The 18,148-nt window shown below is 38.3% G+C and overlaps 1 protein-coding gene across 7 annotated transcripts in view; it reads left to right on the top strand.

Moving 5' to 3' along the window:
• Positions 1-18,148, top strand: part of SLC7A2 (solute carrier family 7 member 2) — a 185,534-nt gene that overhangs the window by 155,306 nt on the left and 12,080 nt on the right. For all 7 annotated transcript variants that reach the window (XM_033944290.1, XM_033944272.1, XM_033944241.1 and 4 more), the window contains 2 exons: positions 5,435-5,571; positions 16,224-16,326. In XM_033944290.1, the coding sequence (XP_033800181.1) occupies positions 5,435-5,571; positions 16,224-16,326 (240 nt within the window). The remainder of the gene's footprint in view (positions 1-5,434; positions 5,572-16,223; positions 16,327-18,148) is intronic.

Below are 18,148 nucleotides of genomic sequence, written 5' to 3'. Positions count from 1 at the left end.
TGCCTCACCAATCTACTGTATTTCTTTGAAGGGATGAATGAACATATTGATAAAGGTGAGCTGGTAGATATTGTGTATTTGGATTTTCAAAAAGCATTTGACAAAGTACCTCATGGAAGACTTCTGAGGAAATTAGAAAGTCATGGGATAGGAGGTAACGTCCTATTATGGATTAAGAATTGGTTGAAAAATAGAAGAGAGAGTAGTTTTAAATGGTCAATATTCTGAATGGAGAAGGGTAAATAGTGGGGTGCTGGTCTGCTGCTTTTTAACATATTTATCAATAATCTGGAGATGGGAATAACTAATGAGAAAATTAAATTTGCTGATGACACAAAGTTGTTCAAAGCTGTTAAATTGCAAGAGGATTCTGAAAAATTGCAAGAGGACCTTGCGAGACTGGGCATCAAAATGGCAGATAACGTTTAATGAGAACAAGTGCAAAGTGACACATGTGGGAAAGAGGAACCCAAACTATAGCTACATGATGCAGGGTTCTGCATTAGGAGTCAACGCCCAGGAAAAGGTTTCTAGGTGTCATCACTGAGGATATGTTGCAAGCTTCCACTCAGTGTGCAGCGACAGCTAAGAAAGCAAATAAAATATTAGGAATTATCAGGAAAGGAATAGAAAACAAAGATGAAAATGTTATAATGCCTTTGTATCGATCTATGGTACAGCTGCAACTGGAGTACTGTGTACAGTTCTGGTTGCCACATCTCAAAAAGATATAGCAGAATTAGAGAAGGTTCAGAGATGGGCGACAAAAATGATAAAAGGAATGGAACAACTTCCCTATGAGGAAAGGCCAAAGCGGCTAGGGATCTGCAGCTTGCAGAAGAGATGACTCAGGGGAGATATGATAGAGGTCTATAAAATACTAAGTGGCATGGAAAGGGTAGGTGTGAATTGCTTGTTTTACTTTTTCCAAAAATACTAGGACTATGGGGCATGTGATGAAGCTGCTAAGTACTATTCCTTGGGTTTTGGCCAGGTACTAGGGATCTGAATGGGCTACAGGCTTAATGGAACATTGGTCTGACCCAGTAAAGCTATTCTTATGTTCTTAGATTTAAAACAAACTGGAGAAAATATTTCTTTACTCAAGTGTAATTAAACTCTGGAATTTGTTGCTGGTGAAATCAGTTAGCATAGCAGGGTTTAAAAAAGGTTGGATAGTTTCCCAAAAGTGGAGTCCATAGGCCATTAGAGAGATGGCTTAGGGATAAGCAGCATATCTATTTGACTCCTTGGGATCTTGCCCGGTACCTGTGACCTGAGTTGGCCTCTGTTGGAAACAGGATACTGGGCTTGATGAAACCTTAAGTCTGTTCCAGAATGGCAATTCTAATGTTCTTATGGGCTTTAATGTATCTTAAATAGAAAACTATCTTTAGATAGATTTTTCCTCAAAAAAGCATTTTATTTACAAAAAAATCAAATTTAAATTAAAAAATAAAATCTGATTTAAATTTAGTTTGGGGTCCATTGACGTCTTTTGTTATTTTGATATAGTTGTCTTTCATCCTTACTTTTTCTTTAGATTCATGCACACATCCAGGGAGGGGGGTGATTATCTCTTTTGCTTAATTCTTTGATTGAATGTATTGGAAGGGAGGGGAGGTTATTCTTTTTGTATTGTTATTGAATGATTATAAGTGCTTACTCTGATTATTAATGTATGTATAATGCTCCACACTTTTTATTAGCCTTGAAAACTCAATAAAGATTTTAAATCACTAATTTTTATCCATCTTGCTTTCAGGCTAATTAATGTGACTCTTATAAGTTTCAAGTTTTTATTAAAATTCGATTGTCGCTTATCAAAACCCCCTTTTACAAAACCGTAGCACATTTTTTAGCGCCAGCTGCAGCAGCATCAACTCCAATGCTCATAGAATACCTATGAGCATCTGAGCTGTTACTGCTGCGCCTGGCGCTAAAAACGGTGCTACAATTTTGTAAAAAAAAAAAAAAAAAAAAAAGTGTGTGTGTGTGTGTGTGGGGGGGGGGGTGTTTAGTTATTCAGCCTTTTGCTTGCTGCTCAGTCCATTTACAACAGGGGTCTCAAAGTCCCTCCTCGAGGGCCACAATCCAGTCAAGTTTTCACGATTTCCCCAATGAATATGCATGAGATCTATGTGCATGCACTGCTTTCAATGCATATTCATTGGGGAAATCCTGAAAACCCTCAAGGAAGGACTTTGAGATCCCTGATTTACAACAATAAATATTACATCATTATTCTAAATGTGATATTTTTCACTAATGGGTAGAGAGAGGGATGAGTACCGATTGCACATTATTTCATTAGCATAATGGAATATACGCATGCATGTGCCTAAATTCCATCAAAGTGCTATTCTGTAAATATGTGCATATTTTACATAGACTCCTGGATTTTATATATGACGCCCAAAATTGGGCTCCAGTCATTGGCTAATGAGTCAATCAATGCCAATAATTGGGTGTTAATTGGCATCAGTTTGAGTTTGCGCATGTATCTTCCTGTACGCTATTCTGTAACAATGTGTACTCAATCCTAGAGTATGCAACCCAAAAGGGGGTGTGGTCATGGGAAATGGATGGAAGGGTCAGGGACATTCCTAAAATTTGCGTGCAGTGTTAGAGAATCCTTGGGATATGTGTTCAAATTGTATGCTAGGAATTACACCTGGTTTCAGTAGTCCTGGTGCCCAAAGCTTTTCTGTAATGGGTGCTCATCTTTGGGTGCCATTATAGAATAGCATTGAGTGCTGACTTTTTTTGAGTGCCACTTTACTAAGTCGTGCTCAGTGCGTATTTTACAGATGGGCCTAACATGCATAAATTACAGAGTACTGCAAATTATACACATGTGTCTGGCACTTAGGTGCACACGTAATTCAAAAAATGGTCAGTTAATATCAGTTTTTTTCCTTTTACATAGGAACATATAGGCTTATAGATGCTTAACTTATAGGCACATTTATTCAATTATGCTAGCATTCAGTAAAACAGAGCTTCCCAACCCAATCAGATTTTCAAAATACCCAGTAACTATGCATGAGATACATTTTGCATATGCTGCCTCCATTCTATGCAAATCTTATTTATTTTAAAAATGTTTATTCCGCATATTCATTGTGGATATCCTGAAAACTTGACTGGTTAGGTATATCCTGAGGGCTCGGTTGAGAACCCCTGCTGTAAAGGAAAATAGGCATCTATGTTCTTCTATAAAATAGGCTCAGGCATCCTCTGGGCACTGATTTATGGGCGCCCAGTTATAGAATTGTCCAATTTAGGCACATGGGGTCCTTTTATTAAGGTGCGCTAACTGATTTATTGCATGCTAAATGCTAAGGTGTCCTTAGAATATAATGGATACCTTAGCATTTAGCTTGCACTAATCTTTAGCGCGTGCTAAATTGGTTAGCGCACCTTAATAAAAGGACCCATATTTTGCTGCATATATAGAACATGAATTTAAGGCCTGGATTCTCTAAACAGCACTGATTTTTGATATATATGTATATTTGTTAGGTACCAGTAGGTGCCCAAGCTCAGTAAAAAATACTGTTTAAATGATGTTTTTTAACTGAGTTTCAAGGCGCCTAAAAAATTAGCACCAGAATCATGCCTTCGTGGGCGCTTTAGTCCGCCACTGTGGGTGTGGCTAATGCTGGAAGGAGAAAGACTGGTGTTAGGCGGCCTAAAGTGCCTACAGAGGCATGATTCACATCAAAAGTAGGCACCAGAAATCTAGGCCTGGAAAGCCCAGGCCTATATTTCCCTTGCTTACCTTTGCCAGGGGTGTAATTCTGTACCCGGCACCATCATGTGTATGCATAGTCAGCCTTTCAAGGTTTGATATGCCCCAGTGTGCCAGAGAAATCCTGCCTGATGTTCAGTGTCTTTGCACTGTTCTCCCATTTATATGTACCTGTTACAGACTGGGCAGTAGAGGCTCAAGCACTGTTGCACTCATCTTGAAATGCAAGGAAAGTATTTTTATATGCTGGTGTGTACCAAAAAATACTGCTGCTCATTTCAGCAAAATAGTAAAATTGCCAAATCACAAAAATGCTGCTTGCTGGATCGGTAGCATGGAATATTGCTGCTCCTTGGGTTTTGGCCAGGTACTAGTGACCTGGATTGGCCACCGTGAGAACGAGCTACTGGATTTGATGGACTGTTGGTCTGACCCAGTAAGGCTATTCTTATGTACAGGTAATTCAAAAGACTGAAAAAGAGACTTAATAATAATACTATAATAATAATATAGCTTTATTTATATCCCGTCATACCTTTTCAGTTCAAGATGGTATACAAAAGGTCATTCAAATAGATATGTTGGAAAGAATTTGTGCCCAAGATAGTGTTCGGTGCTACCATATAGCATGAGTAACAGCTTGGACCCATTAGAAATACGGCATTTTTTTGAAACCTGGCAATATAAATCGACTTTTCACCATGGAGCTCTGTTTCACTGTCCTGCACCTCTTCAGCATTCTCTCCTGTTCTCGAAATGGAAAGCATATCGGTTGCTGCTGGGTTGGGAGAGAAGTCGTAGTGGCTTAGGGAAATAAGCGGCATGCTCCTGGAATTGCAATTTCCGTTGCTGTTTACACTTAACAGAACAGCTTTTGGGGTGTTTTTTTTTTTTTAAGTTCAAATATTTTTTATTGATTTTATAACAAAGTATACAAATATTAAATAAAACATGAAACAATCTGATTATACAAGGCATATATAAATTATATTAAAAAGCTTTTGTTTTAAATAAATGTTAAATTCAGGCTTGCAGCAAATACTGCAGACATGCACTCCTAGTTTTCCAGCACCTAAATATTAGAGGTCTGGGTTAATTTTTTGTTTCTTTTCATGGCTTTACAATTTCTAGCTTGGTGTGAAATGATATGCTGTTACTGTAGTTATCGGTTAATTTCTCTTTCCAATGACATTATCTTGCATGACCTTGTGTGTGCCATGTTGCATGTGTTTTGCTTTTTATTTAGTTTTCTTGGATCCATTTTCCCAATGCCTCGTGTAATCTATGCTATAGCTATGCTATGTTGCTTTTCAAATCTCTAGCTCAGATCAATTCCAAGACAAAGACCCCAGTTATTGCTACTCTGTCATCTGGTGCAATGACAGGTAAGATTGGAAAACTAGGTATTTTGAAGGAGAAGGCACCTGTAGTATTTAAAAAAAATGGTCAGGTAATATCATATGTTTTTTCCTTTTTGTGTAAGGTCTATTAAATGTATTAATCTGCATTTAACCCTTTAGAAAATTTCAGTGACATAAACTTTTGCTTTTAGATTTTCTCAAGTGCTAAGCACTAAACTCTGTTTGTCTTTTCATAGATTTGTGTTTACTAATGGTATGTCAGTAGAAACTAGTGCTTGTAGTAACTTTTACTTGAACTCTGAACATTTTTCTGTTCTAGTCTGCTGGGCTCTCTGTTCCCTTTGCCCCGAATTCTGTTTGCCATGGCACGAGACGGTTTACTGTTTAGATTTCTTGCCAAAGTGAGTAAGCGGCAGTCACCATATGCTGCCACGTTGACTGCAGGGGTCATCTCCGGTAAGCTGTGAAAACAGAGGTATCTTCTAAATGCGACTTGTGTCTGCTGTTCTCTTGGCTTAACTGATCGAGGGAAAAGGAAGTCTGAATCAGGTTGCAACATCCAGGTGGTGGGAACCTATCAAAATCCTTCTTTCCAATCCCATACCAGGAACATTCATATATGTACAATTTTGGTTTTCAGAACTCAAACGTCAATTATCACTCAGGCGAGTCCTCTAAGATAGTTTATGGTCATCTCAGCTTATTCATAACCATTAGATTCATCCACTCACTAATTTCACCCTGAACATTTATTAGAAACAATTCCAGGCAGTTTCCTCCCCTCCCCCCAAAAAAAGCTATTTTGCAGAATAATAAATTGATGTCATAAAGTAGCACTTTCTTTTTTCAGCAAATAAATGGCAAGAAACAAAATCACTAATTGTTTCTGGCCATTTCTATAAGGCTGTATCTTGAGAACTGTGGAACTGACCTGTGGCAGTGTAGAAATTTTATGATGCGGATGAATGCAACATGGAAGTTGATTACTAGTGCTAAATATTTTTATATTAGAGGATATGTAGGCAATGTTATAGAGACGGTCCATCCTTTTCTGGTAAAGATCTGACTTGATATATAGAGCATTAAGGTAATATATTTATATAGTCAAAAGAAACAGGGCAACAAAAAAAGATCACCCGCATATCTACAGTCCACTAGAACAAGGTAAGTCGCAGAATGATAAAATTAACAACCATCAAAAATATGAACACACACACGGTAGTAGTAAAAGGAGAACATTATAAGTATTGCAACTTAGTTGAACAGGTCAAAAGACCTCTTGTGGCGCACAACCATTACAGCTCACGACCATCAATTATGAATTCAATCATAAGCACCTTCAAATATATCTCCTCAATTATATGTCTGTCTTCTCAATTACATGTTCATATAAACCATTTCAGTGTTCAAGTTAGCATTAGAAATCTACCAATATCACCATGTCAGAGAGATCAAAGAACAGCAATCGCTTATTAAAAATCCAGTGCTGGAGGGATTGCTGTTCTTTGATATCTCTGACATGGTGATATTAAAGAATCACAATCCTTCCTCCAGTGTTTGATGAACTGATGCTGATCTGCATATACATATCCTCCTATCCATAAAATTTGTCCATTGTGAGTCTGTAATCTGTAATTTTATTTTCATTTTCCATGTAGATTGTAGACCATTTAGATTTATTACGGTTACGTGTTTTTGTAGGATTTTGTAACAATGGGAGGCCTCATGACCAATGGCGGAGATTTGAAGACAAATTGCATTTATACTTGGTTCTTTATTTTTTGGTGCTTGCATTTTGAACTTAGCTTTTTATTGCCTGAAGGAGATATTTTCCTGATTTCTGTAAAAGATAGTGATTGGTTTTCCTAATATGTCTGCAAGTACATGTATGCCTTTTTTAATCTGGCCATATAGAGGATTTGCCGTCAGGTTTGAGAGTTGGGTTGTCCCATATGGGCCAATATAATGAGTCAATTATTTTGTTTGGAAGAATAGAGTCCACTTTATTAATGCATATAATGTAGATGTTAGGATCAAATTATTTTGAATATATGTAGGAGATGTCATTCCTACTACATTCTGAAGTGATATCGGATATATAAAATCACTTTCAAGTTAGATCCAACTAGGAGTTTGCATTACATCAGATTTATGAAGCCCTTTCATACCTTGAGAAAGTATATATACCCAATGATATTGAATCACGTTAGGAAAATTAAAACCTCTCGTCCTTTGGAGAAACACATCTTTGTTAATACTATTCTGGGGGGGAGCTTGTCGTTCCAAATAAAGGTGATAAAGCAGTTTGTTTATTGACCTACATGGGCTCAAAAGCTCACAATAACCTCTTACATTGATCCAATGATAGACACGTCAACTTCCAAGGATCTGTTTATGTACCAGGCCCTGCTTGAGCATCAAAGAGAAAAAGCACACATTTCACCCCTTGTTAAAATAATGATAATAGCATTTGTAAGCCAAGTAAGTACCTGCTTATCTTTCTGGCTTTGGCAACATAGCCACAGAGACATTGGGAGCCATAAAGGGCAGCTGCATGATGCCATAAGCCTTTGCCTGAGCTCATCAGTGCCTTAGAATAGATCATTACATTTTGCCCATTTGCAATTCTCATATTTTGATACTTGTGGCTATATTAGATGATGGTGAAAGTAACTTGGTGCTCCTACCAAAGTTTAGATTCTGAATATTGTTAAGGAGATTAAGTTGTGGGATTTTTTCCAATACAAGTTACTAGGCCACCATATCACCATTTCCTTATATGTACTAATGTTAACCCCTGTAATAGTCCTTCAAAGCAGTTCAGTGAAATAGCACATATGGTGCTAAGCTGATGAGGATATAAAAGGCTGCTTACTTTTCTAAGACTTATTTGAATTTTACTACAGAATCTTGTGATGTGTGCCTGAAATGGATTAAGAAGTCTAGCTTTTCACATTTTTCAAAAGGGCTTTAGTCTCCTTTTTTCAAAGTAATCCGATCAAAAAGTTTAGCAGTTCTAGCCATCAATCAGACATCACCTAAGTTTGTTCACATTTTGCTTTGTCCCAGAAAGAAAAGACATTTTTGATCTGCTCTGATTAGGTTTCTAAATATTTTCATTTTTTAAAAATCTGAATGGAATTAACCTATAAGTTAAATGTCCCCTGCAGGAAAAGAAGGTGGTAAACAAAAAGTATGCACACAAGGTCTTGTACATTTTTTGGTTTGAGGCATCTTAAGAACCAGGCACTAGGGATAGCACTGAAAGAGCTAGTGGTTTAAACATTTTTTTTTTCTTAGTGTTTATATTTTCTTGATGGCCCAGGAGAGATGTTGAGGTTCTGTTTTAAAGATTTTTTTCCTTAGTAAATATGACTTAGGAAATCAGGAGGTTAGAGTCTGATAAGCTGATGGTTAAAATACTGTACTATTCAAAGGCTTCTTTTTTTGGTGTGATAACCTTAATTTATGATGAAACGCAAGCCTTGAAAGGTTTGCTGGACAAACTATAACTTTAGGCACATAGGAGGTTGGATATTCAAGGAACAAGTTTCTCTAGTTTTGGTTTATTAGAAAGCTTGGATGTAAAAATCCTAGGATCATTATAATAAAACATAAGATATATTAGGGAGAAATAACATAAGTTATCATATAAAGACTTATACATTAACTTAACACAAGTAATGTAAGCCTTTGTCGCCAAAGGGAAAACTTGTTTGAAGAAATGTTTTCACCTACAGGTGTAGCTAGGTGAGGTGCAAGAGGAGCAGTTGCTCCCTCAAACAGATTTTGAATAAAATGGTGTCTAAACAAATCAGCCCTTCAGCTTCACACTGACTCCTGTTTTACTAAGTCTTCTCTGCATGACATCAAAACCTAGCTATGCTTCTGTTTTCATTGCCTTCCTGAAGCATGGAGCAGCTGGTTCCAGCCATAAATCAGCAGGAAGAAAAATCTGTCCAGATACTGAAAAGGTCTGAGGTCTGGACACTGCTCAGTGCCCCAACTTCACAGATGGGACTATTAATAAACCTTGCTCATAATATTTTGCCCGACACAGCATCTGCTTGGGGACAGGGCTGGAGTTTGGTTTGTTTGGCCTCTCCAACCAAAGATGTGTTCAACTCCTTTCTGATCTGTGGAACGCAATGACTGACTTTGCATATACTGAGCCTATCTTAAATGCAACAATGCCCCTTAAAAAATTAACAAACCATTTCAAATCTGGCACACCAAAGGTGATGCAAAGCTAGTGCCATACATAAAGACTAGGAGTGATGCATTCTAAAGCTGGAGATCCCATCAACAGATGTGCTTCATTGTGGAGGAAGATAAATGTTTGAATTAAGTGTTGAATCTTGTCAGCTCTCCTACCGAGAGATATAAACAAGGAGAAAGACTAGAAAAGGAATGAAGCAAGAATGGGTCATGCTTCCATAGTTGAAATCTGAGATAAATCCTTGCATTGTAAACAGGAAAAAATGAGTAACAGTCTTCTAGTTTTGGTAGCTGTTTAGAGTGCTATATAGCAGGTAATATCACTTAAATGTGGGGTCTTATATCTCATCTGCTGAGGAAAGAATAGAGAACCAAAGTGGGGAAAACAAAAACAGACTGGATAAGAAATGATAACCTAAATGTGGTCATGCTTCCACACAAGAAGCTTGGGACCCACATGTCGTTCTTTTAAGGAGAGAGGGAAGAATCAGAGTATAAATGGGCACAACCATTGACCCTCAAGCCTTGCATTGAAGAATGCTGGTGCAGAAGGACTGAGGCTGAGATAGACATAAGAACATAAGAATTGCGGCTGCTGGGTCAGACCAGTGGTCCATCCTGCCTAGTAGTCCGTTCATGCGGTGGCCCTCAGGTCAAAGACCAGTGCTCTAAATGAGTCCAGCCTCACCTGCGTATATTCCAGTTTAGCAAGAGCTTATCCAACTTAATTTTGAAAACCTGAAGTGTGTTTTCCCCTATAACAGATTCCAGAAGAGCGTTCCAGTTTTCCACCACTCTCTGGGTGAAGAGGAATTTCCTTATGTATATGGAATCGATCCCCTTTCAACTTTAGAGAGTGCCCTCTCATTCTCCCTACCTTGGAAAGGGTGACCAGTCTGTCTTTATCTACTAAGTCTATTCCCTTCAGTATTTTGAATGTTTCGATCAAGTCCCCTCTCAGTCTCCTCTTTTCAAGGAAGAAGAGGCCCAGTTTCTTCAATCTCTCACTGTACGGCAACTCCTCCAGCCCCTTAACCGTTTTAGTTGCTACCGTGTCCTTCTTCATGTACGGCGACCAGTGCTGGATGTAATATTCTAGGTGAGGGCGCACCATGGCCGGGTACAGTGGCATGATAACCCTCTCCGATCTGTTCGTGATCCCCTTTTTAATCATTCCTAGCATTCTGTTCGCCCTTTTTGCCGCCGCCGCACATTGCATAGACGGCTTCATCGACATGTCAATCAGAACTCGCAAGTCTCTTTCCTGGGATGTCTCTCCAAGTACAGCCCCAGACATCCTGTATTCGTGCATGAGATTTTTGTTACCGACATGCATCACTTTACACTTATCCACATTGAACCTCATTTGCCATGTCGCAGCCCATTTGTCAAGCATGTTTATGTCACGTTGCAGATCATCGCAATCCTCCTGCGTCTTCACTACTCTGAATAGCTTAGTATCGTCCGCAAATTTAATCATCTTGCTCATCGTACCAATTTCCAGATCATTTATAAAGACGTTAAAGAGCACAGGTCCAAGCACCGAGCCCTGCAGCACCCCACTGGTGACGCTCTTCCAGTCCGAGTATTGTCTATTTATCCCCACTCTCTGTTTCTTATGCTCCAGCCAGTTTTTGATCCACGTGAGTATTTCACCCTCGATTCCATGACTCGCAATCTTCCAAAGTAGTCGTTCATGTGGAACTTTGTTGAACGCCTTTTGAAAATCCAGATAAACAATGTTGACTGGATCGCCCTTGTCTATCCACCTGTTTATCCCCTCGAAGAACTGCAGCAAGTTTGTCAGACAAGATCTCCCTTTACTGAAGCCGTGCTGGCTGGTCCTCATCAGATCGTGTCCGTCAAGGTGATCAATGATGTGGTCCTTTATCAGTGCTTCTACCATCTTTCCCGGTACCGAGGTCAGACTCACCAGTCTGTAGTTTCTCGGATCTCCCCTTGAACCCTTTTTGAAGATCAGCATAACATTTGCCACCTTCCAGTCTTCCGGAATCTTCCCTGATTTGATTGACAGGTTGGCTGTTAGTTGAAGCAATTCAGCTATAGTCCCTTTCAGTTCCTTGATGACCCTTGGATGGATGCTATCCGGTCCCGGGGATTTGTCGCTCTTTAGCCTATCAATCTGTCTGTATACCTCTCCCAGACTGACTGTCAACCCTGTCAGTTTCCCTTCTTCGTTTCCAGCATAGAGCCTGATGGGTTCCAGTATGTTGCGTATATCCTCTTTGGTAAATACAGACGCAAAAAAATGTGTTCAGTTTTTCAGCGATTTCTTTATCTTCCTTTAGTACTCCCTTTATTCCATGGTCATCCAATGGCCCCACCGCTGTTCATAAACATATGCTACAATTATTGATCTTGTTTTTTTGCCTTTTTCCTCCCTGGCTCCATTCTGTTTGGTCTGCTTCCTTTTTCTGTAGATTTGAGATAATTTTCTGGTCATTAGCTATCAGTTTTAATTTGTGTGTGTAAAGGTGATAGATTTGGGTGGGGGGTTTATAGATCTGCATGTGGTGAGTGGGGGAGAATGGAGGAGAGTGATTAACATCAATGAAGGGAGAAGAAGAGGTGAATAGAAGAGGAGAGACATCCAAGTAGAAGGTAGATATAAGCTAGGCTGGAGGTAGATATTATCCAGGCTGGAGGTAGATATTAGCAGGCTAGAGGCAGATATTAGCCAGGCTAGAAGTAGATATTAGCCATGCTAGAGGTAGATATTAGCCAGGCTGGAGGTAGATATTAGCCATGCTAGAGGTAGATATTAGCCAGGCTGGAGGTAGATATTAGCCAGGCTGGAGGTGGATATTAGCCAGGCTGGAGGTAGATATTAGTCATGCTGGAGGTAGATATTAGTCATGCTGGAAGTAGATATTAGCCATACTGGAGGTAGATATTAGCCAGGCTGGAGGTAGATATTAGCCAGGTAGAAGGCTGAAGCTGCCAGGCTCCTGTCATCCCAAGAGAGGTATAGAATACTTAACCTCAAGCTCTTCCTAGTCATTTACCTATGTTCTCTTCACCAAATTGTTGCCTGGCCCAAGTAAATGGCATTAATTGAGGTTCCAAGATCAGGTATTAATTGAAAAAAGTTAAAAGAAACAACCTTGAGGTCAGACACATACCTCCTGCAGGTCAGATTTCCTGCCTCCTACTTCTGCCTCTCTGCACACCGAGCTTTGTGCATGGAAGGAATGCCAATACTGGCATGTCTGATACCTGCCATCAGTTTACAATTTATTTAAACTTGTTCTACTGCCTCTGCCAAAGAGAAGATTGAAAATCAAAGCATAATAGAAAAGGAGGCAGATGGGAAACTCAACAGCAAGGTTAACCATTTTAAGTAGGAGAAAATGCTTCTTGAAAAAGCCATGTCTTTAAAGCCTGCTTAAAATTTTTGAAAGACGATTCAGCCTGAATTAGAAGAGGAAGAGAATTCCAATAGAATGGTGACACAAAGAAAAAGCACAAATGAGAAAATCTAGGGCTTGGGAGAACCAAGTGATAGTCATTTACAGTATTGATCAAAGTAAATGGGCATGTGAATATGAGATTCTGAGAGAAGCAAGCTCTAATCTGAAAGCTTTGAAAGTAAGTACATGAAGTTTGAAAAGAAGATATTGTTTTACAGGAAGCCAATGATACTTTTGTAGAAGGGGATCTACGAGGGGGTGCTGAAAAGTTCTTAGCCCAACCAATAATCTGACACAATGTCAAAACATAGAATTTCATTTCTGCAAATTGGCAGCTACAGTGGCAAAATAACAGTCAGAATTTAAGAAGTTAGTTGGTTGGGCTGTACGGATGTAAATTAAGAGTTGGTTTGCAGTAATTGACCAGATCTCTGACCCAAAACAGGAAAGTACTGTAGAATTGATGTTCTTGATGTTAAAAGTTTATTGAAACCAACATAGATCTAAAATATAAGTATTCCAAGACAACATAACATAAACATAACATAAAATTTTATTTGTATGCCGCAATACACCATGAAGTTTGATGCAATTAACAGGAATTAAGTAGAAGACCATACATGCGAGGTAGGGATACAAGTACAAATAACATAAGATCATGACCAAGTCAGAGTCAAATACAATTATGAAGAACTCGAGTAGATGAACAGCTTTCAGATATCAGTACAGAGATATATACGGAGACCCAGAAGATGCCAGTGGATAAACCACAGTCAATGTATGATGCAGACTCTACATGGTCCACATTTCGGCTAAAGGAATCTTCCTCAGGGGTCCAAGATGAAGTAATAGCAGTCTAATTTGGGATATAAAATGAATTCCAAAAATAAAACTATTAAAAACACTAAAATCAGAGAAAAAATAAGCCAGTCCTGCATTTATTCTCAATTCTCAGCCAGGGGTTGAAAATGAAAACTCCCTCTTGAACCTATTATTTCTTTTCATGAGTTTGGTCACTAGCTAGTTCATTTGCATGAAAACTGAGACTTCCTCTTCCTAGTGCGGCTGCTGTGAACATTCCTCCCACTGCATTAATGGTCCTGGCTAAACCAAGAAGCAGAACTGGGCTCATGAATCAAACTGAAATTTCCTTTTGCTGGCACCGCCACTGAGGTGCTTTGCTGGCCTTAGAACAAGAACAAAGGTGGATCAGGGAATCTTCTAACATAAGTGCCAATGTTGAAACAGAAGGGAGGGAAGAGAAGCAGAATAGAAAGAACACCATTCCCAATGCAAAACAAATACTTAGGATATTTTTAACTTAATTTTTTTTCAAATGCACCCGATTTCTTTTGCTGTAGCTTTGGAAGGGGCTGTGGATCCTTGTACTAATATTGTGCATGTCATTTTATAGTGCATACTAATAATTTTTCACTGGTGATCAGGTTTTCATGTTTCATTCAATCTTGTAAAATATAAAATACTTCCATTGGGTAATATACTTTCCCTTTTATAATTTCTTCTCCTCTGTGAACTAATCTAGTTAGTGAACAGCTGGGTTAGTAAAATTACCTGCCATGTGATAATGGAATTGAGTAGATACAGAAGTGAAGGAAGACTTCCAGTAATCCTTCAGCAGGGTATTTTTTTTAAATATTAGATTTCAAATCCAGTGGTTGTACAGTTGAATCAAGGAGTGTAACGTAAAATTAGGGTAGCTGTGTTAATCCTTTGAGAAATGGATTCGTTGCAGCTTATATTGCCTTTTATGACTTAACATGGATGATCCAAAAGTAAAGTGATAGGTATGTTTTCAGATTCTATAAATATCCTTCAAATGTTACTGAGAACTGTGGGGTAGATTCTACAAATGGCGCCGGTTGCATGTCAGTCACATGGTGGCACTGTTTGTAGAATCACAGCAGCCGTGAAAGATAGGCGCTGGAAATGTAGGCCAGGGTTTGATTCATGGCTAAAGAGGCATCTAAGAGTCCCTAAGGGCATTTTCCATGCAAGCCATGCCTACAATGCCCTTAGACGCTCTTAGGTGCCTCGCTAGCCACGATTCCAGCACCGATTGGGGAGGTGCCTGCAGGAGCTTCCTTTTTTTTTAAATGTTTTTTAATTGGGTTTTGATCGGCGCAGTCAATTACTGCTCTGATTAAACCAATGAAACCAGTTTATTTAGGTGACAGTAGGTGCCCTACTGCTGCCTAACATAAGAAGCGCCATCTCCGGATCAGACCTTCGGTCCATCAAGTCCGGCGATCTGCACATGCGGCGTACACCTGGCGTAATTTTTAGTCACCTATATCCTTCTATGCCTAACAGTACCATTTTGAGAAGCAAGCCCACAATACACAATACATATAGAAAATGCTATTGGAAAATTAAGTAATTGATTTTCAAACTACAAATGCGCAATAATGATTCACATATATGTACATTATATAATAAGTGCAACAAACCTTAGAAATATTGCTACACAAAGAAATTTCCCCATCCTCAAAATTACAGTTTTAATAGCATCAAATCCACATCATAGTTTATAGTTTATTATTTATAGTTCGCTTTTATTCAAAGTGGATTGTAATAAAACATATATAATTAAAACATAATACAAATATAACATAAATCAAACATCTCGGACATTGGAGTGCGTATTTCATCTGGCAAAAAAGATGGCGCTTCAGAAGTTTTTTTTTTTTAATTGACACAAGTCTTTCTGCTGCTGCAGAGACACTGGAAGTTTGTTCCATTCTGTTGGCCCTGCCCTCTTCCTTATTGCTTCTAAATGCAATTGTTTCTGAGATGGAACAACCAGACCTGTAAGAGCCTCAGAGCACAATAATCTTGATGGTACGTAAGGCATTAAACAATCTTGCAAATATTTTGGTGATTGCTGCTTGAGGCTCAAATAAACCATCAATAACAATTTGTACTTCACATGAAATTCCATAGACCACCAGTACATCATGGAGGAACAATTTCCAACTGAAGCACAAAAAGAAACTTTAGAAATTAACAATCTAGAGGGGGGGACTTCATCAAGAGGTGCTAACCACGTTTGCGTGTGCTAAACGCTAAGATGCCCATCATATTCCTATGGGCATCTTAGCATTTAGCATGTGCTAATCATCAGTGCCCCTTATTTATTGAGATTTATTAACTTGATGAATTCCCCCCCCCCAAAAAAAAAAAAAACCCAGTAGGAATTGGACACAATGAGAACATCAGCTTTTTATAACTGTTGTTTGACCACTAAACTATATCACAAGCTGCAAAGAATCCTGTATTAAATGACTAGTACAGCTACTGGAATTCTATACTACTACAGTCTTTAATTGTAAATGACCTCACTGGATTAATGCATACTAATGCTTTTAAATTCTCTAAAAATGTGGATATGTTACTTGTTGCTTCAATAAGGTGTTTCAGCTAATTGTTGTTCTTTTGTAGCGCTGATGGCATTTCTTTTTGACCTAAAGGCTCTGGTTGACATGATGTCTATTGGCACACTTCTTGCTTACTCACTTGTGGCCGCATGTGTCCTCATTCTCAGGTAGGTGTCTTTTATGGCTTTTTTGTTTTTGTCTAAGTATTCAGAAGACTTGTAGTTCTTGTTTGCAGTGCCTCCTAAGCATATGGTATATATAGCTACCATGCTTTTCCAGTATAGATGGAGCAAGAAGTATAGCAAAGCGTTTCTTCCTTTTACTCCAGTCACCTCTGCATTCTCATCAGAAACTGTGCAAACTAAAGCAGAGTAAATGAAAACAGGGTTCTTGTTTTCTGTGATTTTCCAGATGCAACAATTTTCTTAAGGCCACAGAATCTTTTTGGTACACCAAATCTATATTTTAAAAAGGAACAGAGAATATTATAATTCCTGTATGTTGCTCCATGGTATAACTATACCTTGAATACGGTGTGAAATTTGTTCACTGCATCTCAAAAAAGATATAGCAGAATTAGAAAAGATACAGAGAAGCCTTGGTTTTTTCTGTTGCATAGAGCGTTGTGGACCTCTGTTAGGTTGCAAAAATTAGATAGTTCTTTGTCTAATAGATGTTGGCATTGTCATCTGGAAGCAGGAACTTTAGATCATTTATTGTTTCATTGCCCATTTATTATGAATTTTTGGAAATCAATTTGGGACCAAATTAATAATTTATTAGATAACCCAGTGGCATTATCCTATGATTCTGTGATATTTGGTATGAATATGAGAGCAAAAAGTCAGATTTCTGCGAACAACAATAAATTGCTACTTATAATGACAGGGGTTGCCATTCAACAAATCACATATAATTGGAAAGACTGGAGGAGATTAAATTATAATTTTTGATGGAACTCTTTATGCCATATCTATAAAATGGAAAGATTTATTGCATTATAACGGGGATATTTTAAGAAATTTCAGGATGTGTGGAAACCATTAACAAAATATTGTAAAGATTAATTGAAATTGTTTCCCTTATATTTATCAATTTAAGGTGTAGGGAGGGGGAAATTTTATTATTACATGTTTTTTATGATAATGGAATATATGGATGGGAAAGGGGAAGGGATAAAAATTTATGTATGTACCAATGATTGTTTATAAGTGATGTATTTATTGTCAATGTTAATGAATATATTTAACACTTAATGTAATTTTGAAAATGAATAAAGAATTAAAAAAAAAAAAAAAAAAAGATACAGAGAAGAGTGCCAGAAATGATAAAGGGAAAGGGATGACTTCCCTGTGAGGAAAGGCTAAAGAGGCGAGGGGCTCTTCAACTTGGAGAAGAGAAGGCTGTGGGGGGGAGATATGCTAGAGGTTTATAAAATACTGAGTGGAGCAGAATGGGTAGTCGTGAATTGCATGTTTACTCTTTCCAAAAATGCATGCCCCCTAGACCTAATAATGAAGTTTCTAAGTAGTAGATTTACAACAAACTGGAGAAAATATTGGGATTGGGACTTGTATACCACCTTTTTGTAGTTATACAACCACACTCAAAGCAGTTTTACATACAGGTACTATCCCGATGGGCTCACAATCTATCTAAAATACCTCAATCTGGAATCTGTTGTCAGAGAATGTGATAAATACAGTTAGTTTAGCAGGGTTATGAAAAGGTTTAGACAAGTTCCTAAAAGTCCATAAGCCAGATGGACTTGGGAAAATCCACTACTTATTCGTAGGATAAGCAGCATAAAACCTGTTTTACTCTTATGGGATCTTGCCAGGTATTTGTGACCTGGAGTGGCCACTGTTGAAAGCAGGATATTGGGTTTAATGAAACTTGGATCTCTCCTAGTATGAAACATAGAAACATGATGGCAGATAAAGGCCAAATGGCCCATCTAGTCTGCCCATCCGCAGTAACCATTATCTC

This window comes from Geotrypetes seraphini, chromosome 1, assembly GCF_902459505.1.
Source record: "Geotrypetes seraphini chromosome 1, aGeoSer1.1, whole genome shotgun sequence".
NCBI classification, from domain to species: domain Eukaryota; kingdom Metazoa; phylum Chordata; class Amphibia; order Gymnophiona; family Dermophiidae; genus Geotrypetes; species Geotrypetes seraphini.
Note: the sequence above shows the minus strand (reverse complement) of the source record. Positions and strands in the feature narration are given on the sequence as shown.